This window comes from Drosophila teissieri, chromosome 2L (assembly GCF_016746235.2).
Source record: "Drosophila teissieri strain GT53w chromosome 2L, Prin_Dtei_1.1, whole genome shotgun sequence".
NCBI classification, from domain to species: domain Eukaryota; kingdom Metazoa; phylum Arthropoda; class Insecta; order Diptera; family Drosophilidae; genus Drosophila; species Drosophila teissieri.
In genome coordinates, this window is record NC_053029.1 from 4173915 (window position 1) to 4196717 (window position 22803).

The window sequence follows — 22803 nt, forward strand, 5'->3', positions numbered from 1 at the left end:
TGCGGGTTCACTTTCGGTTTTTCACCTGCTCAGCTGGCCGTAAAGAAAATTGCCGATGGAGGAGGGGCCAAACATGTGTGGCAATCCCAGGTGAATGAGATGTAAAGCAAAAATCGTGTAAACTTCATGCACAATGAGCAGATATCCATGGTCAGTCGGTTGCCACCCCCTTTTCGCCCCTTTTTCGCCACTTTTCCATCACTTTCCCATCACTTTTCCTCACTTTTCTCCACTTGTCTGGTTGTTCATAATGCGCTTAACAAAGTTTTTGATTGCATTACAACGGGTATTTAGATGGAGAGTCTGCCTCTGTCTCTTATGCAATTTATTTAAACGCACACACGTACATGTATATAAATTGCATCGATTATGGGATTACATCTTTAATATAAATAAATGCGTTATGTTTTGCCGTCTTACACAACCACAAACAATTTGCTCAAAGTGCGTTTAAGATATTTGTCTAATGTGCAGCAGAAGTTTCACAATTCAGAATTCCGAATTTCAGATCACTCTGTGCTGGTCACGAAAACAGATTAAAGTTTCATAATTTCTGCCTCAGAAGGAAAGATTAAGTTGTCATTCAAATTTTCCAAGATTTTTTTGTGTCTTTGCTTTGAATTTTTATCTTGTGCATCATTTACAAATTGTTTTGCTTGGGAAAATCCACATAATTGCTGGCTTAAATGTAAATGAATTTCAATTAGTGTGGAGCAGAGCAATATGCAAATTTAAATGTCTGCGTTTATCGTCTTCATTTTATTTCGATTTATACATGCCCAAACTTTTCCCAAGCCTCTCGATGCCCAAGACTCACACATAATTCTTTGTCGTGTCAGCTGATTAAGCTTCTTCGTTCTGTCAACTCGACTCTATAAATATTTTATTTAAATCACTTTTAACCAAGTTCGAGGCTTGAAGTCTGTGAGAATTCGAATATCAACTTTGAGACCGCAAATCTTTTTCTGGTTAAAAAATATCTGCACCTAAAGTGAAACTTAAAACGGAGCACTGAACAATTGCACACTTTTTGTTCTGCAGCATCCAAGCAATTAAAAACCTTGCACCATATTTTCTCATAAAACAATGCAGGAAGGCAAAAAATGGTTAAACAAAATATACGTGTAAAAGTATGGAAAATATTTTGGCACTTACTTTGACCAAAGCCGTAAAATGTGCGCACTAAAAAATACAAATTTTCCCCCTCTGGTAAAAACCGAGCAGAAATGGTTTCATTGGGACTAAGGATTGTGTTCTGCTCCATTAGGGGTGCAATCCCTCCTACTTTTTTTTCGCTTTATTTCGTATTGATTAACCAGAGCAAATCCATCATTGTCAATGCGGTCTGGTTGCCTCAGTCTCATTAGACATTTGTGGGGACATAATGGGGAGATAAATGGAAGGGTCTCTGTTTTTGCATCCAGCCAAAGAGAAAAGGGGGCAACAAAACCATTAGATGCCGGCACCAGTGGATGAAGGACTATAAAAAAAATGGCATGGGGACTTTGACCAGGTGAGAATGTGCGAACAGCGACGGTCGAAAGGGGGAAGCTGGGGACCCTTTCCTTGCATAAACTTGACTTAATTAGCTGCGCAACTAACTTGGGTATTTAAACAGGTGCAAAGGGGACCAAGACTTGAAAAAAAAAGAAAAAACACAGAACAGGAGCATGAGTAAGTGCAACAGGAAAGGAGCCAAACAGGAGCAAAAAGAACAAAGCCCCGCCCGACAATTGCCATTTTCCCATTTGCTTTTGGGCTTTTAAGTGCCGCAAATGGCTATTAAAATGCAAAAAATCCTGTGACTTTAAGCCTCCATTTGGATTGTGATTGCGATTGTGAGTGTGAGTGTGGAAAACGCAAAGCCGAAAGCTCATGTATGCGAGTGCAGTGTAAATGGGGCTTAAATACAGATTTGGTCTTGGCCAAATGAAAACCAAATTCAATTCCGGACCACAGCAATTAAAGTGAGTGTAAATGGGACTTAACTCCAAGGAACGTAAAGGGGTTTTACACGAAATATCTATGTATATTAAGCCCATGGTGTCACAGAATTCACTGATCATTTTAATTAAAAATTGGAATGTGAATTGTTTATAATATACGTTGTTGCTGCTGCAACATATTTTATCTTTTGCTTAATAAAATCACTTCGAATGAAATATCAAAGAGTTGATAAAGGTCCCCACACAATCATCGAAAGCTCTAACCAAACGAATGATAAAGTTTTTATCCCCGACCAGATTCAAGAAATATCTGGCCAACAAATTGAGCTTGACCCCGGGCCAAGTTGTAATAAAAGGAATAAGTTCAAAAACAGGAGGGCAAATGCAATGCTGGTTGATTTTTGTTACAATTTTTGGTCGTGATATTTTTCTAAACTTGTTGTTGCTGCGGTTGTTGTCATTGTGCTTTAACCCTTGTCAAATCCCTGCCCACTGCATGGACATACAAATACTGGTATAAAAAGCACGCAAAAAAAAAACCACAACAACAAAAAACTCACGAAGAACCCAAAAATAATGTGGGTCACTTGACGCACAACAACAAGAGGAACACGACAGGAAAAACAGTTGGAAAATTTATTGTCGCCGGTAAGTTTTTTTTTGTATTTGTTTTTGGTTTTTTCACTTTTGTGTCGTCGGTGGAAAGAGCTGCTGCACAAGAGCTGCCAAAAAAGAGCGACACCAACAACTGAAAATGTTGTCATGCATTTGCTCCACTTTGCTCTACCCATCTCGCTCTCACTGCACATAGCTATCTCTCTCGGTGAACCCATAGCTATCTCTCTCTACTTTCATGTCTATCGCTGGTTTATTGAGTGTCGCAACAGCGGGACTTCCACAGAAATTGGGGATTTTGGCCCGTATATAGAGAGGGATTGGGTTTATGTTTTTCCAGTTCGTTTTTGAGGGGGAGAGGGGAGCTTTCGATTTCGTATCCGAGCAGTTCTAATTTCTCGGCTGGGCATTTTGTTTTTAATTTATTGTGGCACTTTTGGTTTGGTTCGGTTTGGTTTGGTTTGGCGCGCCATAGAGATAATATTAATAGCCGACCGCCCAAGTGGTCAGCAGGGGAAAATCGGAAAGGTAAGCGACTCCTAATGGCTGGGAAAATGGAGATAGGCCAGCCAGCATTTGCGTGAAAAGATGTCACGCCATAAAGCTGCTTTATTGAACCATTTCGAGCCCATAGTTGCGATTTGGGCGCGGCTCGTAAATGTTTTCCGAGTGCTTTTCCTTGATAGCAGCGGCTTGACAAATGACCGGCAAAATAGATATACTTAACACTATTTTGAATGGATTGGAAAGTTCAAGGGGGAATGGGAAAACAGAATCAAACATTAAAAAACGATGATAAGTTAAAGCTTCAATACTACTACTTCAATATAGAGATACACATACTCCGCAAACTAAAGTTTTTTCACTTTCCTAAGTATATTTTGAAGTTTGCACCATATTTTTCCAGAGCAGCTTTCCAAGTATGCTAAAAACTTTCCTAAGCAACAGTTTGGAGCCAAGTTTCGCCCAATTCCTTTACGATGCACTTGGTTACTTTCGAACCCTCGATGATGTTCCACCTATTAATTACGCGATGTTTTTGGGGGTAGTTTTCCGGTGGAAACGGGTTGTAAATTGTGTATACGCCATGGTGGCATGCTTTGTACTGCGCTATTCCATCATTTCGGCAATTTTTCTTCCTTCTTACTATATGTTCTGCATAGTTTGCAGCGTTTTTATGATGATTTTTAGTATTATTGCATTGCAATTTTAAGTGGCAAACATTTTGTTGCTGTCAGCAACTGTTGAAGTTTCCTTCTGCTGCTGCTGCTGCTGCTGCCTTTTCCCTTTTATCTTGCGCTTTTCGCTGGCGCATTCCCGACTCCCTCTGACTTTTATTATATGTATATTTTAATGCTAAATGGGAAAAATTACTTTCATTTTCCTCGGAATTGGTTTTACAAGCAGTAGTAGCTGTAGCTGTAGCAGTAGCAGTAGTAGCAGCAAAAGTTGAGCAAAACAAGCGGCAAAAACAGCGAGCCAAAACTTTTTGTTGAGTGAAAAATGCACCAGAGAAGGGAGCAGAAGAGCTCCTCTGTTTTCCCCCGGATTCCTTGTGCGTTTCCCTCGAGCTTTGCCCAGCTGCATTTCTGCGACTACGACTCTGATCCTCTCGTGCAATATATGTAATGCAAAAGTTTTTAATTTAGCGCCAACTTAGCGCCGAGACTCGCAAAACGCAAAGCAACTGGAAGGGAAATGCCAGAAAAGGCAGGGAACAGGAAAAACTGAGGAGATTTTTTGAAATATGCTTTAAAAAATAATCAACTTGCCAAGATTGCCAACGCGCGGCGTACATGCAAAGCTGAGAAGTGGAGAAAATCTTGGGGAAAAAGGAGTCGAGTCTTTGCTTCAAGAAATCTGCCCCAGTAGCTTTGCCAAAAGTTTCCCTTTTCTTCCGTTTTTGTTTTACATTCTTTGGCAATTTTTTGCTTGTGATTGTTTGGAAATTAAGTATAAGATCTGATTTATTAGCTTCTCTTCCTCAGACTTTTTGAAGGCATTTAACAAAGGCTCAAACAAAATTAATATAGATTTTTCTACAAAACTCCTCTTATATTTACACTATTTGTTTTATGGATATATAGTAGTACTGCGGCAACTTTCTGACCCAAAATTTCTGCTCCAAAACTGAAGTTATGCAATTTGGCAATGCGAAAGGCGCTGGCCAAATGAACTGCTGCGGTTTTCCCCAGCCGTTGACTCCGCCCTCGCACCGATTTTTCCTGCTTTTCCAGGCGCAGCTGCTGCTCCACAATTCTTTTGTCAGCATTCGGAATCAAAAACACGAGGTGAATGGCGGCCGTGGCCAAAACCAAGTTCCATGAGTAACAAGCGTGGAAAAGCTTGTCGAGTGGTCAGTAACCAAACTAGCGCAAAAAAAAAAAAAGTGTATATAAAAATAAATGCGGGCGAACAAAAAATAAAGTAAAGGGGGAGCTCAAGTGGGCGGCGGTGTGTGTAGGTGTGTGTGTGTGTGGGTGGGCGTGCCGGCATGGCTGAAAATTAAATTTGCACCACGCAAAAACACGGAAAGTTGGGGCAACGAAAATTGCGATACAGATAGAGAAACAGCGCGGTGAATTTGCAACTAAGCTGCAGTTGAGAACCGCAGGACAAATGAATGAAATGCCATGAAAGGACATGCTTTATACGCGAGTGCGACTACTGCCGGGAACAATGCAGAGGATGAGTGAGGCTTTGCTGACATATTCCCAGTGTCGTCTCACAGGATCTCTGGATGCCAGTGGACACACACAAAAAAAAAGGATAAAAAAGGAAGAGGGAACAGCTGTTGTGGGTGCCGAACTACTCCTCCTTTGCCAAAGCCAAAGCTGCTAAGTCCTTGTGCCGACCCATATCAACAAGGAATGTTGAAGATTCCTACGGCGACTCAATCTGGTTTTCTATTTAAGACAACAGCATGGGATAAAATGTTGGCAGTGATAGTTTTCATTATTATGACTTAAGCATCAGCTGCATGGAATTAGTTCAATGCAACAAAAATCTACAATTTTAATTTAAAATAACAGATTTTAGTAAAACATATAACGTGTATACGGTTTTTCATTAGGTTCTGAATGTTTCTATAAGTTTTGCCGTATCTGTATGTTTTGCGTGAGTTATGGTCTTCGGTTGAGCTTGGTTTTCTGCTCTCGGTTGCGTGGATATATTTTTATGGCATACTTTGCGGCATTTCTTTGGAGTCGACTCCCCTTTTGTGTCTCAACTTCACTTTGGCGGCACAAATTTGAATACAAACATTGTTGTTGTTGTTGCTCCTCACTCGTTTCCACATGAAATATGATAATTCATTACACGAGCTTCAAGATATTGCAGGGCGTACGGGAAATCGGGGAAAATGGGGGAAAACAGGGAAAAAAGGAAGCGGCAGGAAAGGACAAAAAATGGAGAAGGAAAATATAAAGAAACGACACTCACTCAATTGTATCTTATGCAAATTGCCAGTGATTTTTCCTCCAAGTACTTTTTTTTTTGCCCTTCCTTCTTTTTCTTTCCTGTTTCCTGTGTGCTTAGAATGATGCTTCCTTTGTGAAAAAAAGGGAAAATCTTTTGCATGCAAGGAGATACAGGTTTTCCTTTTGCTCAGCTGTTGTTGATTTTTTTGCGTTTAAACAGCAAAGCAAAACATTTAGAAATATTTATGACATGCAATGCTGATTTTTAACTGAATCAAAGAGCGTGTGTGTGGCTTCCATAAAGGAATATTAAATACAAAGAAAATATTATACACAGACAACGATGCCTAATGTATTTGTTTATCATTAATCAAGCGATGATGTGAATGCGTTCTGTCTCCAAAATTAAATGTCTTGAATTAAGTATGTCAGGCATATTTTGAAATTCATTAAATGTGAACAGTTTCCACTGTTTTTAAATTGAAAATAAACGAGAAGGGAGCGTTGTAAATAAAATGGCAAATTGCTTTTCCAAGTGCAACGGATTCAATCAGAGGAAAAAAAAGGGGATGAAGTATTTTAATTAGCTGTGAGAAAAGTGTCCACGTGGCTGAAGCTTTGATTCCCCGGTAATGAGAAAATCGTTTCACCCTTGGAGCAGACGTCCTCACCCACACTCAGTCGAGAAGATTGTCAACAACTTGGAGTTGGTCAAGCAATGGGTTTTCCGGCCATTCCTTACCTGACTTTTTATCGCTTTTCTCGGCTTTTCTCTGACGGCGCGAGGAATGAGGAGCTCTATGCACCCAGCCATGTACGCCTGCACTTGGGTAAACAAAAGTTTCTGCTGGCCGCACTCTGGTGGTTTATTTGTTTGGCCAGCAAACTTTGCTACTACCTTCGTATCTATCCAGCAGATACTTTCTGCCGTATTTGTGCGGACTGCAATCGATGAAGCGTAAATGTTCAAATATTGCCAGAGATATTTCAGCCCTCCGCCGCCGTCCCGGAAAACAAAACGTGCTCTGGTCATTACCAGCGGACAACCGCAATCCCAGTGCAGTGGCAGCACAAAAGATACAAAAGTATCTTGCAGATTGCCTTGGGGTATTTTTCAGTAGTTCCAGTTCAAGCGAAACTACTTCGACTTGTTCTATTTCTTCGCCAGCTGCTGCTGTTCTTTTCTCTTCTTATCCTTTTTTTTTCATTTTTTTTTTGCATTTTGTGTGGGTCTATCTGGGGAGTGCCAAGTGATAAAGTGGTCACCAAAGCTGGAGGCAATTTATGAAGTGCAGTGGAAAAAATAAGGGGGGCATTACTAAAAAGGTGGCAACTGTTTGTTTAATTTAACTTACAGATTTCTAAGAGAATAATTAACTAACATTTTATTATAACAATGAAGAAAGTTCTTAACTAACGAAGTATATTTCTCAGCCTCCGAGTTTCCAACTATTTTCTTTATCTGTACTCGCCTTTACCGTCTCTATTTTTCCACCCAGTTTTTCGCTTCATTTTCGAATGCATTTTTAATAGACTCCACCTGCTAAAGTGTTGAACTTTGCAATGCCAAAAGTTTGCGCGAATATGATAAGTGCCACGCCCCCCGGGGCACTGCCATCGCCTGCATATGGGCAAGTGAAATTGAATTTTCCCCAGTGTTGATAAAGTGATACGCAGGGCGGGGTGGAAAAATTGGGGGAAAACTCTGACCCAAAAGTCAACAGCGAAAAAGGAAAATTCTTGGTGTACTTTTCCTGTATCCCTTTGCATTTTTCTTTTTTTTTTTTTTATTTCCTTTCCGCCTTCTTTGGCTTCTCTTCTGGGCTTTTTCGAGTGCAAAAGTTTGGCGCACTTGGCCCGCTTTTGATTTGGTCGACAGAGGGTTAAGAGAAGGGGTGAAGTGCGGGCTGGGTGCGTTCCATGCATGTGCAACTTTTTGTGGCAGCAAGAAAAATTTCAGCTGCCTTTGGCTCGTTGGTTTTGCGGTTTGTCAAGAGGGGGTGGCAATCCTAGAGCTAGCTGGCGAAAATTGCCAAAGTTGCCAGGCTTATTTATTAATATTTCAACACCAGTTCGGCTGCGGCCCCTTTTCTCTCTTTGGCAGCATATCAACAAGTGTTTGTTTTGCTTTTGAAAATTGCATTTTCATTCGACTTTTTCTTGCCGAAATGTATGCCAAAAAAAGAAGGAGGAGGAGGGCAAAAAACGAAGAGGAGGTCCCTTGTAAACAAGAAAAAAGAGGCAGCAAGAATAAAGAGCTACGAAAACATTTCAGTTCTTGTGGAACTTTCGAAAGTTGCAACTTATCTGTTGTTGCTTATATTTCCTTATTTTTTTTGGGGGGGCACAAAAGTTTCTTAAGCCATGTTAACCACACACATTCGCACCAGAGGGTTAAGACCGGGGGTTAAGGGGTTTCATGTGAGTATCGTGCAGCCAAAGTTGCAACTCGAACTGGTTTTTCCACTTTGGCCAAAGCAATTTGGTGCCCGCTGCATAAAAACGCATAAATGCCGCTGCAGTTGCAAAAAAAAAAGTTGCCTTTTCATATATACACACACGTAGATATTTTTCCCTCTGTGAGATACAACTTGTATATCTCCTCGACTTTGGTTGCGAATCTTGTGCCTGCTTTTTTCACCGGAGAAAGAAAAGAGAATTTCTCGTTTGCAGCTTCTTATGTTCTCCCACTTTTCCGCATTGTCATGCAAAAGTTGTAATGAAATAACGGTAGGTAGATACATATATGTACGTAGGTGTCCCCATCTGCCAATGTCTTAACCCCTGTCGCCCCACCTTCCGTTTGCCAACATTCGATATTCGCAGTGGAACAGCTGCAACATGCGATTTTCTCTTGCTTTTAACCCATGGCTGGCCTAATTTATTCATGTTCGTTTTTTGCGGTATGTAAAGGAAATACATTTAAAATGTGTTTCCATCTTACTCACTACGGGTTTTCCTGAAACGAAAATCAGCTAATTATAAAGCAATAAATATCTGAGAAATACTTCAATGGATTACCCGTTAGTGGAAGTTTTTGATATTTATTGCCAAGTACAATCTTTACTTTTATAATTTATAATAATACCGATTTATAATAAATACCCTTTGCTTAATAAGTTCCAAAAGACAATTAAATGAATACCATGCTGCTAGCTTCAGTTGGATTAAGATTTCGATTATTTCGTTCTTCCATAGGCCTTTGAATGGGTTAAGTGTGCCACATAAATGTGGTCACGTTTCTCCCCACACCTCTCCTCAAGATTTCTGATTTCGCGCAACTGAGGCTTCTTCGTTTCGTATTATTTTTATTCTTGGCCCAAGGAGCTTGCAACTTGGCCATCAATATTTCTCTGTACTCCTGCTCTGCAGACACACAGAAAACCAGTTTGCCGCACCTTAACCCACCGCTGGCCCCACGTTCCTTTTGCGCCGCCTTTAAATTGCAATCTTCTTCCGTTTCGTTGACTTTTGCTGTCTCAGACTCTCGGCTTTTGCTTTTATTTGGGCTTTGCCTTTGCTCTTGCTTTTTGGTAGCCAGGATAAACGGGAGCGCCGTTTAAAACAGATAACATTCATTGTAACAGTAGCGGATTCCGACCCCCTTCTCTTAACCCCTTAACACCTAACCCACTCTTACCTCTTTGGAATCGTTTGGTTTGATTTTTTGCTCGCAGCGATTTTTTCTCCTTTCTGTTTTTTTTTTGTCTATCTGTGTGAGTCATAAGAAAATTATGTTGCATTTTATGGGCCAGGAGCAGGAGCATTTGCAGTTTTTATCGACTGTGCTTTTGGCCAAAAGCGTCTTAGAGTTGGCAAGGACCGAAGAAAAGGCCAAGTATTTTGTGCAGAGAGCCAAAAACTGGAAACTAATTCGACTCATGTGCGAGTTAAATTATTACAAAATCTTTGAATTTTATATCATTACATATAGAACATTTAAAAATATCTTAATCCGAAATAAGACGATTATCTTTTTACCTAGTACGTACTGCTCCAATGTTTTTCTCTGTGTGGCGATTCTATGGAGCAGCCAACATTTGGCCGAAGCATAAAGACATTAAAGACAAGTCAGGCAGAGAGACAGAATGGAGGCGTTGAGATTGCGACTTTGGTGCAGTGCCAGGACAACAACCCGATTGCCGGCTTTAGAGTCCTAGAGTCCTGCTTTTGGTCCTGGCTGTGTGATTTGCCATTGTTCTTCGCCTCGTCCACAGGCTGCAGGCAAAATAATAAGACATAATTCCTAAGCTTCTGTTGGTCCTGCTTCTGGTTTTGGTCCTTCGTCCTTTGGCATCTCCTCGCTGTGCTGTGTCCACATTATGCATAACTTTGCAGACCTCTCACTCTCTGTATCTTTATCCCTGTAGCTGCTGCAGGAGGGCGTTCCCAACCTTTAAGAAAATAGGAAAAATAATCAGAAAATAGCAATATTTACTTTATCAGTGATTTTTACACTTTAAGGTAATTAAGCGTTGATAGTACAAACAACTTTTTTCCGTAACTGTAACTGGAATACCGAATGTTTTACCAACTTGTACTCCCAATTAAACTCTAAAATCTATGCCAACTTACTTTGTAATCAGTGTGTGAACGAGATAGATGGAGGAGTAAAAGACAGAGACAGAGAGAGCCTAGGTATTTCTTACATTTTATGGCCAAATTCAATGCTGGTAATTAACTCTGAAAATCCAATTATGGCAAACTTTTCCCAAAGTCTTCGTAGCTCCACACATATACCCATCCCTCTCGTTTTCCATGACGCCGTCTCTGTCTTGTGCATGTGTACTGACATGTGAGGCAAGGTGTCTATGTAAGTGCGAAGTTGACGGGCTGAGATGGTGTGTGGGTGCATTTATAAGTGATATGCAGAACATGCAATTAACAAGGGCAAAATTCAGTGCCGTAGAATTGGTCTCATACTCGGCTTCTACACTGAAAATAAAGTTACCTCGGGCCTCACACGGTGTATTGATATATGAAAATTTCTATGTGATCAATACGTTATAAAAAAGCTGCAACAAATTGAAATCTTTTGTAGTCCCCGCTTTATTTTTATCAGTGTACGCTCTTCGTTCCTATATTCTACGTTCCCTTAGTTCTCGAGTTTCCCCAAAGGCAGCCGCAAAAGGGCTCACAGCCTGGGTTTTCCCACCTCATCTGCCGCTTTGGCCCCCTACCCCTCCTACTCGCCTTCGTCATTGTTTCCATTTTAATATAATTCCCACGTCATAATTGCGTATTGTAGCTGCTGCAACAGAAGCTGCACTGTAGCAAAAGGTGTTGGCCTGAGAATTCTTGGCCCACAGAGACAACAATGCCCCCAATGCAGAGGCCGTTGACCAAATGTTCCAGAAAATTTTCCAGCTCTTGCCATTCGGACGAAATTCGATTGCTCCGTTTGAACTGAAATGAACCGAAAATGAACTTTGAATAAAACGATATACGGAATAAATAAATAAGAGAAATTCAACAACTATACGGTTGTTAATTTTGAGTAGAACAAATATTCAATCAAAAACGAATTATACAGTTTGAAGTACTTATTCTACACTGAAACCCGTATCTATAATACGCTACTTTTACTATTTCTAACTTAATGAGCAACTTAAACACATAAATAATAACTTAGCTTTTTCTTTCGGTTCCATTAGCTTTCAGTTGCGATAAATTTGTTAGCTTTTGACCTGACCCCCTCCTGGGCGGAAATGAATTTTTTAGACTTTTAGTGAGCTGCCTTTGCAATCGTAGCTCCTTTTGCATATTATTTTTAATTTCGAGCAATTACAAGAAATTTTTCTTTCAGCTTTTCCTTCGTGCGCCTTCTTTAACGATAATTTAATTAGTTGCAAGTGGCTGGTTGGTTGGCCATTGCCTTTTTACCATTTTTGCATTCGCCTCATTAATTGCACTTAACATTTCGTGAATTCTTAATGTCAGACAATAAAGAAGAAGTAATCGAAGCTGTAAAGACGCGTTGAGATTTGCTCGTTGTTTATTTATTTCAGTTAAATGACGATTTCGGATTACTAATTTAAAAAATACCCAAGCAAACCAATAGTAAAGAAAAAGAAATTGAAACGAAAGCCTCACAAATTGTTATATGTTCTTAGGGCAATGCACATTTCACATCTTTTTAATAGTTGACCCAACATATTTAGAAGCATAATTCAGTGGAACAGGACAACATCTGGCAATTTGCCTAAGTGCAGCGAGCTGAACTTCTTCGTCTCTTTCTCTTTCTCTGTCTAAAGTTTTTAATTAGAAACGCATCCTGTGAAAATGGACAGCGCGAGCTCTCTCTCTCTCTCCCTCTCGCTTTCTTACCCCTGATTTTCCACGGTTTTTCCCGCGCTTTCCCCTCGTCATTCGTTCCGCTAAGCAGTCAAGTGAAATGAGCAAAGAAATGCGTTGACAACCAGGCCAAAAGCTCCACAAAAGTAACTTTAATGGCAGACAGAGACGGCCAGAATAAATGAATGAAATGGGCACAGCGCCCAGGACTTGGAAAAATAACAAGAAACGAAACTTTTGACATAAATTCCCGGCCCAAAAAGATAGAAAACTCGGGCGCAAAATGAGAAGTGAAGGCTGCTTCGGCCGCGTTGCCAGAGTTGCCACCTTGACGTGTGATGCTATTATCCATCGGATTAGATAAGGATATTTAGGGGCCTTCAGCGAAGTGCCAAATTAATTTTAATGCGATTTTCATGGGCTGCATAACTTTGGGACTTTAACGACTATTGGCCCTAATGCAAATCCCGCGAAACAGACCGAAACAATCTTTAAATTTGGCACAGTCTGAAATACAGTCTGGAGTTGCAGCTCAAATACAAAAATTTATTGCCTCTCAAACACTTTTTTGCGCTTTTTTTCTGGAGTGGCTTAAACGCCGCCTCATGCATATTTGATGCCAAATATAAAGCGGCTATAAATTCCACTCGAAATTTACGCGCCAAAGTAAGAGCAATGCGCCAGGGGTCGACAAAAAAAAAGGAGAAAAAGGAGAAGTGAGCAGCAAAGCGAATCCTTGAATCCTTGGGATACGCATGTGTTCAAGGTGCGCTTAAAGGTAGGCAATGTATCTGAAACTTTGTCGCCCAAGCATGTGAAAAAGTTACTGGAAATTGTTTTCATTTTTCTTTATTCGAAGCACTCCCTTTCATTTTGTTCCATTTTTTTCTTGACAAGTTTAGAACTTGGTTGTTGGTAAAATGCATTATTAAGAATTAAACAAAATTCGTTGAATTTTTCTTTCTTTTTTTTTGTTTTTCTTACGGTCTCTTTTTATTTTAAACCGATTTTTCTGCTTTTGGTAAAGAAAGAGCAACAGCTGATAAAATTTTCATGAGCACTGAGAAAGTTCTTATGTCGTCGGTTTTGGATTGGAGTGAAAAGTTATAAATCTTTTCGATTTAGGTCTTATGAAAATTTGATTAGGTGGTTTTGTGGTGTGGTTAAAAATTAAATACTGCTATCTTGGGAAGAGAAATCCCCTTGATTTGTGACGAAACGAGTTTTTAATAGTAAATTAATATTATATATTTGGTTATATCTATCTTTTCAGCACTCGTAGCTCTGAGTTCCACGATTCTGGCCGATGAATCTATTGACACACGTGAGAACGCCGACTTAACCCTCAAGTGCCGATTTAACGACAAGTATGAGGCGAATGACTTCTCCTTTTTCTGGACCCGCTGGACAGCGAATCCCGCCCAATTCGATAACGTGGCCATCGGAGAAGTGCAGTTGAGTTCCGGCTATAGGTGAGTAAACTGCAGCAATATCATAAGCATAGTTATACAATATAAAGTACAAATTTAAAAACAATGTACAACGGTATCCATACTATCGATGGTGCCTACTATCGATGTTTCATCAACCCGAGTTGGTAACGGATATGAAAGAGCGACCTGGCAACATGCATGATAATTGCGGAAAAGACTGGCTTTGAGGGATGTTAAATGCCGGCCATAAAGCTGATGTCCTTAATGGGAGTATGTGTGGGGTCATAAAGTGAATCGTGGAGGGAAATCCCGCAGCCTCTATCCTTCTGTGGCATTAACGGTTATCCTTTTGCCGACCAGCACAGCAAGTACAGTTTATCCCGGCAGCAGCAGTTGGCAGCCATTTGTTAAGTTAATTAAATGTTTCACACTCCTCTCTCTTCGCCCAACCGACCTGGATAATGCGATTTATGCATGTGACTGACTGGGCTGGCAACTTAATTAAAATCAAGTTCTTGGCAGTTTAAACAAATGCCGTTGCTACGGCTTTGCATTTGCAATGGAATATGATGGTTAATTAATATGAAAATCGTCGTTAAAGTGTTATGACTAACGTATATAGTATAGTTACATGACAGTCACAGTATCTTAGCATAGAGCAATTCTTTCAAATCATTTATTTAAGTACTAATGGTGCTCGGTTTTCCAAACTATCGTTTAGTGGGAAGTGAAACCCTTGGTTCCTTGACTATTTACACACCCCAGTAGGTTTCTCATCAAAGCTTATTTCTACGATTAATGGCGCTCCGTGAGGGCATCACTATTGCCCATGTTCTGCCTTAATCCTTAATGTCAAAGCCGCGTGTTGCACGTTGAGACTTGCAGATACACACATGGCCTACCGCCTCCTGGTGTTTGTGTTTATGTTTCATTTTCATTTTCATTGCCCCCCTTGTATCCCCAGATTTCAATTGTATTTTTATTTGCCTGGTGCCAGCGACTTCCGTTTCCCGTTGGCCGCCTGCTTTTTAATGTTCGGTTTGGTTTCTTTATGTGGAAACGCATAAATTTTAAGTGCCAACTGTGCCACACGGACCTCCATCTTCTTCCTCTTCCTCGCGAGAAATGCAACCCACCGTCCATTCCGTTCCATTCCGTGTCGGTTGCGTTTCCGTTTCATTCCGTTCCGTTTCATTCTGCATGCAGCTTGCCAAATAAAATGGCCACATGCCAGCGTTAGTATAACGCCATATACATTTTATGACTGCACTGGGGAAAAAAGCTATGAAAAGAATAAACAAAAATGCATACCATTATATTTTGTGTAACTTCAAAGAAAATCGTATATGTGGTTTAGAATTTTTTCTAAAAAGTTCTGCGAAATTGTAACATTAAATTTTACTACCTAATTTTCTATCTGTACGCATTGGCATGAGTGTGGGCATAATAAAAGCAAATCAACAAATAGAAAAGCGGCGTATAGAGGCGTTGAGGGGCAAAAGAAATCGCGCTGCGGGCACAGGCGAATTGTAAAATATATTTTTACTGCAATTTGTGCCGAAAGCTAACAAGGAGCCGAAAACAAGCAGCCAACAAGGACAAATAACAGGACGAGAAACAGCAGCCAGGACACGAGAACACGGCTCAAGGAGGCTAAAACGAAACTGGCCACATAATGAAGGCGAAGATAGTACCCAACCCAAAAGAACCCCCCTGGAAATTCCTATCTGTGCAAAAGTGAAATTACTGCAAATTTGCTGGCAATGCCAAACAACACACACAAAACACACACAAAAAAGGAAGAAAAAAAATAAATAAAGGGAATTACAGATTTTTTCTCTGGGCCAAAATGTCGCGACAGGTCGAAGGGAAAAAGAAAAGCTCTGGGCTAATATTTCGCTGAACATTTAATTTAACGAGACATCAGGGGAATGCTCTTCTCACAGAGATTGAGAAACAATGAGAGCGGCATTTAGATTGCAGGAGACCCAGGGAAAACGATTCCCACGAATGCCAAATTGTACATGGAAAGGAATTATTTCCGGGGAACGTATACGGTTGCATACTTGGGAGAAAATATGTTGGAATATCCATTTTCAGTAGCTAAAATCTGATCATGTGGTTTGCCATTTCACGGAATTTGCAGCTGGTGATCCAAGTACAATTTAGCTGAATGAAACATTTGAGCTCCAGCTTTAGATCTTTACATTCATGTGCCTTCCGTAAGGCGAATAATTGGCGGCCGTTTAAGGATGTCCTCTGTCCTAGTATAAAAGTTATAAAAAAAGTTTACTTTCTGCCCAGAGGGAGCAACAAAGAATGGGAATCGAGGGCAGCGCTGTGGTAGCAACAACAAATCACAAATTGCACTGCAGGAGGAGAACTTTTTGGGGAGGAGGGAGGTAGGAAGGGGTGATATAAATAAAGCCAGGGGACTATTGGGGATAAACTTGAAAATTGCAACAAGAATAAGGCAGCCGTGGGGCCTTTTGCTTATCCCTCTGGAGTCCATTTTTTGTTGTAACGCTCAAGGACACGCGTCCTTCCCCCCCCCACCCCCCTCGTTTTCCGCGGCTCGTTTAAAGCGCTTTTCATTTGCCGATAGGAGGTGGAAAATTGCGGGGATTCCCCAGAGCGACGGCAATGACGATGACGATGACTGCGCTTTGCCAGCAGTTTTTATAATTTGCACTTTTTTTATTTCCACCGAGCACGTGTCCCGAGAATTCTATCTATCCCAGCTGCAAATGAGCAAATCGCCAGAGACTTGGCCCCAAAAACTGTGCAGAAAGTGGGCAAGGCTGGGGAATCAGCTGCAAATAGAAAAATGCTCGTAGTAATAAAAAAAAAAAAACAACTAGACAAGGAGGGACAAGGACACGCGGTTTTGGGCGGCAAAAGGAGGTTAGCGGGCATGTCTGTGGAGAGTTTACTCAATTCGCTGTCTGCTGCAGAGCCAGAAAAGGTAGGTTAGTTAGAGTAACTATATAAAACTGAGAACTGACCAGTCAAAGCCTATTTAAAAGCTAAAGTCATAAATACTTATATTTTAACATTTTAAAGAGGTGTTTAGACTTCATAGCAAGTGTAAAAGATTTGTAGATTTAATGGATCTTTAAGCTTTATATGTAACTTAGTTACATATATATTCATTACATATTACATGTACTTAAATATTTACATATTTTATAATATGAAGCTTTGCATTTTCTTGAGTGCATTTTACGTTGCCTTCTGGATTTCGTTTGCCACTGTTTTTCTTCTTTACCCAGAATTTTTTGGCCTGTCTGCGCGTTCAGTTTAGGGATTTCAAGACCATGAGACCTGGGCAGTTACAGTATTTTTTCTTTCGTCCTGCTGCGGTTTGCTGCTTGGCAAATTAAATTTTCACACAAACGCGTGTTTTATTTTCCTTTTTTTCCCATGGCACTGCGGTTTTTGGCAGCAATTAGCACAAGAGTGAAATGAGTGAGTAAATAAAACGAACTGGCGACCGAGCTAATCAGTGTTGAGCCCTAAGCCAGGCCAATTAGAATCGCAAAATTGTCTAGACCAAAAGTGCACAAAGCTAAGATGTCTTGGAAAATCTGACGGAAAAGTGCCACCCACCTCGCTGAAAATCCTCGAGATGAGAACCAATTTCAGTGTCAGTCAAAAGTCCACTTGCAGCTTGACAAACGAACTCGGAACACTCAAAGTCTCTGCAAATGGAAAATGAAAATTTTATCTGTGGGCTGGCAGTGGGTAGAGGGGTGGAGTGGAGAAGGGAGAAGGGAGGGGCATCTTGTTTGCCAATCTAATAAACTGCTGACTGGCCAGCGAGGAAAAGCCGAGAATCCAGCGAAGCGCATTTGGGCGGCATCAATTTTCAGTAGTTGTCCAGGACAACGACGATGACGACCAAATAATCATCGTCATCCTATTGAAAAATTGTGAAAAATGGCAGCACCCCACGAAAAAAAAAAAAAAAATCGTAAATGGAGGACACTGAAGTGGCCTTGAAATATTAAGACATTGGCAAAATGAAGCCAAGATAAATGAAGGAGGGGAATGAATGTCTGACAGAAGCCAAGAGAAGAAAATTGACAAACTTGTCCCTCTTTGCTTTCGACAAATAAAAGGAAGCGAATTTTCTATATATTGCGTATTGAACTTAAAACTTGTTGGAGCTTTAAGATCGCGAATTATTCATTATTACAGAATGTGTTAAAAACACTTTAAATTTAATTAAAACGGAAGCATACTACAACTGCAAAATCAATAACTAAAAACTAAAAGGACTTATAGTTCTGGTCACATACAAACTGTGAGAAAATAAATTATATTTACTGCTTCTCTATTTGTATATTTGAACAAGAAACAATGAACTCTTGCTTAGCAAATTTGGCATATTGAATAATAATACAAAGAATGAAAATTGATTTTCCAATTATAAATTTTTTTGCAATTAATTTGGTTTACGAGGCTGCAAAGCAATTACGCCATAAGAGCCCTCCGAGCTTAATAGTCCGGCACATAAAAATAACAATAAGGTAAACATTGGTAAAATTCCAGAGACTGTGTGAAAATTACTTTCGTTCTTTCCCTGTTTACCTTTCACTTGAGTTGCCAGTGTCTGAGACCCAGGTTCTTATTGAAAATTGTCTAGGAAAAATATGCAAACATTTATTCGAACGTTGATTTTATTTATATTGGTCCTTCGTCGCTCCCCCCTGAAAACTCCTTGTCGTTGGTCTCTCTCGTTCCTCGTCAAATATTACCATTTCGTATTTATTTATATTACGAGCGTTCAAAGTTTGGCCACCTGCGGGCAGAAAACAGGAAGCAAATCAAGGACAAGAGTGGGAAAATCCAATATTAGCACAATTAGTGACGGCCACTGAGGAGTCGAGAAGCGGGAGTCTGGAGTCGGGCATGGCGCACAGAAGTCGCCTGCAAGTTTTCAAATAAAAATAAATTGATTTCGAGGCAAATGGAAATTGATTGACTGGATTTTGACATTCAACCTTTGAAGCTTGTTTCCTCTTCCGGTTTTCCCAAAAATTACGCAGTACGCAGCACAAGCATTGCTTCAATTTATATTTTTAAGTATTTAAATGCATAGCTTACTTATGTTATTTCCCTTCTACTTTTCAGACTCGACTTTCAACCGGAGCGTGGCATTTACGATCTGCAGATCAAGAACGTGTCCTACAACCGCGACAATGGACGCTTTGAATGCCGCATTAAGGCCAAGGGAACGGGCGCGGACGTCCATCAGGAGTTCCACAACCTCACGGTGCTCACACCACCTCATCCGCCCGTGATCTCGCCCGGAAACATTGCCGTGGCCACCGAGGACAAGCCCATGGAGCTCACATGCAGCAGCATCGGTGGCTCCCCCGATCCCACCATCACGTAAGTTCCGAATATATTTGTACCCATTGGAAATACACTCATCCTTTAACCATTCATGTAGTTGGTATCGCGAGGGTTCCAATGCTCCACTGCCAGCGACGGTGTTGAAGGGCGGCACCAAGGATCAGCCCACCAATGCCACACTGTCCATTATTCCGCGCCGGGAGGATGACGGTGCCAAGTACAAGTGTGTGGTCAGAAATCGCGCCATGAACGAGGGCAAACGATTGGAGGCCACGGCCACTTTGAATGTAAACTGTGAGTAGAAAGATCTTGAATATATATTTCATACTTACGGCATACTCAGAGCGTTAGCATCTTTTAAAATAAACAAGGGAGTGCATTTAGAATGCGATTAATACAACCCTCAATGAAGTATAAGCATAGCGATACGATGCGCCCACTTGCAATCCCCCTGGTAATCTTTGCAATTACTCACACCCAAACCACTTGAGCATCATTAATAATTTCCAACAGTCTGACATGGAAAATAATTTCCATAAATGGCGAGTCTTGACCATTGCTAATTAGTGCCAATGGGGGGAGTAGTCTTTGGGTATTTTGTAGTGCTCTTCCACGCGGAGTCATTCATGCGACAAGTCGACCTTCTCTTAATTTGCATGCTATGCGGCAATTACAACACCATCTGAATATCTGGAAATTAGCATAATGTAGGAAGGAGACAATGAACAGCCAGTCCTCGGCGTTTAACCCTGTGTTTTTCGCATTTCCCATCGCAAATGCACATGACACATTTCGTTTAAAGTATTTAGATGCAACCAGCCACACCACGAAACACACCAGCAACACACAGCAATACACCAGCAATACATCAGCAGTAAACAGCAACGAGCAGCACGACCGGCAATCGCATAATCGCATATATCTTTTTTAAAAAGCCAACAAAACCCAGGCACATAAATTACAAATGCTGACCTGAACCGACGACCTGCTGCTGACTGAACGCAAGTAATTAGAATACAAATTTATGTGCCACTCGTCGCAGTTCTTGTTGTTTAATTGTTGTTTTTGTTGTCGTTGCTGTTGTTGTTGTTGGTGCTGTTGTTGTTGTTGCAACAAGTGGCGGTGTATTAGTGAAACTGCGTGCGTGTGTGTGACCTGCTAGCTGTTAACGCTGGCTATTAGGGCTAATCAAAAGGCAAATAAAGTGAAATATTGCCTCGGTCGCCGTGGCAAGGCAATCGACTGTTTGGGCCTACACTACACACCTATGCACATAGCGAAAAGAGGTCTTAGAATCACTTTAGAAAGTTTCTAATAGTATGCTATCAAGTTCTTTACAGCTGAAGATCCCTAGCATTTATTTTAAACAAGTGCATACATCTTTTGAAACGCAGAAAAGCAAATACTTGAACTAATGTTGCAAGTATGTTTTTCACTGTAGCATTGGCTTTATAGCCCTACTATTACCTATCGCCATGGCTATCAACTGTGTAATTAATTCAAAAACAACGCACACACATGCAGAGGCCACTGTAATGGCTGTAGAATCAGTGCTAGTGTTAGTGCTCGCATTAGTATTGGTAGTGGAAAGAGGACAAAATGCAAGTGGTCAGAAGAAGAAGAAGACTGTGCTAATTGCTGGGAGAGAGGGGGAAAAATGAAGGGAGAGTTTTGTGGAAATTCACAATAGTTTGTAGAAAAGGATTTAAATAAATTGTTAAAATTAAAATGTATAATGCATAAATGGAGCTAAGCAGCTTTTATTTTTGCTTTAGAACCAGCTCTAATTTTCCATATAAGGATTGGGGAATGAGCTGCTCTATAAAACCGCATTCCAAGCAAATATAAACAAACCACGGCTCATATTTCCACAACCACAGTGAGCCAATAAATATGTAGGGTAAACAACAACAGCGGCTGGAAATGCATTAAAGCCAACCGCCAACGTCGTCACACACGTCGTATGAGTAATGCCCACCTGACTCTGTTAAAACTACACGAACGCATCATAAACAGATAGATATACACCTATGCATATACATATGTATGTACCACATCTGGACGCACCGCTAATTAACCGCCTCTTGGAACGACCACGCCCACTTACAATGGATTCCATCCAATGGAGGGGCATTTACCAAACTAAAAATTGGATACACGTGTAAGAATTTGTGTGAATTATGTAGGTCGCCTACGGTTTAATTAGTCGGCCTTTGGCCACGCCCACGCCCACAGCCACCCACATTTGCATAAGCCACATTAAATGAATGCCTATATAGATACAGGCATCATCAAATTCATTATGTTTATCTAAAGTGTTTGTTTACTCGAAAGGGTTTAATTGCGAAAATGTTGGAAAAAGTCAGTGGAGAAAAACCATGAAACCGCAAAGTAAATTTCGACGGCTTTGTATTTGTAAATGTTTATTAATTGCTTGCGTTTAGTTTTGTTGGATGGAGTTTTAATAAATTTCGTAACGACAACAGGAACCGCAAAAAGTGCAGGAAAAATCAGAAAAAAATCATCAGAAAAACGAAAAAGGTTAGCAGGCAGAACAAACAAATCGAGACCGTAAAGGATATGTGAACTCTGATTGTGGCTAAGGATTTCCACTTGCGGTCACCTCCGGTTTTCACTGGGGTTTCCTTTGGCCATTTTCCCCCACTTGTCCTTCAGTAATGCGTTTTTAAGCAAGCAGAGCCGGGTCCCGAGTAGATCAAACAGGGAAATGATGTCCTGCCAGTGTCCTGTCCTCTTTTCCTTTTGCCAGCCTTCAGGCATTTTGCGGTTGCTGCGGGCAAGAAATCCACAGGGATTGAATGGAGGGAAAAAAGGACTTAGGCTACTGAGAAATAAGGTGTATACTGAGAAAAGCTGGGCTTTTCTCCGAAAAAATGGTCATCACAATCAAAGTTTTAGATATGCTATGATATGCATAAACTTTTCCATAATATTGTTAATATTATTTATAGGTAAATCAATGCTCACTTTGATTACACAAATGAAAGATGAATCAACTGGTTTTTGGTTTTTCTCTGTGCAATATACTGAAACCCAAACAGACAGTTGAACCCTCTCCGGTTTTGTTTGTTTAGCCAACAGTTTGAGCTCTGAAATTAAATCAAAAGCAATTTAATTGAAATAAGGAGAGGAGGAGAAGTGGGAAACACCGAGAGACAATCTTGGCTGTTATCCTTTTTCCCAGTGATTTACGTGGGGCAATAAAAATTCACTTTTCCCTGGCACTGGCAGTGGCACTCGCTCTTCGGCCCATTGACACCTACAAATTAATCAGAAAATGAGCCACGTTCTTGGCCTAATCTGCCGTAATAACTCATTCCCAAATGGCCGGCAATAAATCGCAGGCAAAAGCAGTGGAAATTGTCGCGCTAATAACCGCAAAACAACAAAATTGCCACGAAAAATCAACGATGGCAATAATTTCAAATTTCTCTGATGGCCTCTGGATAAAATGGAAGCGCCAAAGTCAAGTTTAATCTGGCCAGGCTCTAATGTATTGCCTTTGGCCTGAAGGGTCGTTCCTTACCTTACCTTTTACACTCCTGATGAAGCCAATCGGATCTGAGGAGCGTGGAAACGGGGGAATGGTGGATGAGTTTCCCATTTTCCACCTGCAAAAAGTAGGCAAGCAACAGACAGCTGCTCTGCAGGGATATATGGAAAGGGGCTTTTGTTTTTGATTCTAAGCTGACAAGGCAGGGCCAAATCTTGCAC

General features: G+C 40.7%; 1 protein-coding gene and 1 long non-coding RNA gene across 2 annotated transcripts in view; one reads left to right on the forward strand and one right to left on the reverse strand.

Moving 5' to 3' along the window:
• LOC122615690 (Down syndrome cell adhesion molecule-like protein Dscam2) overlaps nt 1–22803 on the forward strand; it is an 83160-nt gene that overhangs the window by 27189 nt on the left and 33168 nt on the right. Inside the window, exons 3-5 of the mRNA XM_043790742.1 lie at nt 13548–13746; nt 18844–19104; nt 19166–19362. Coding sequence (XP_043646677.1) covers nt 13548–13746; nt 18844–19104; nt 19166–19362 — 657 coding nt within the window. The remainder of the gene's footprint in view (nt 1–13547; nt 13747–18843; nt 19105–19165; nt 19363–22803) is intronic.
• Nucleotides 9854–10542, reverse strand: LOC122615699. Its single transcript, XR_006325866.1, has 2 exons — nt 10437–10542; nt 9854–10374 (listed from the first exon to the last, which is right to left on the reverse strand). It is a non-coding gene; the product is annotated as an uncharacterized LOC122615699 (long non-coding RNA).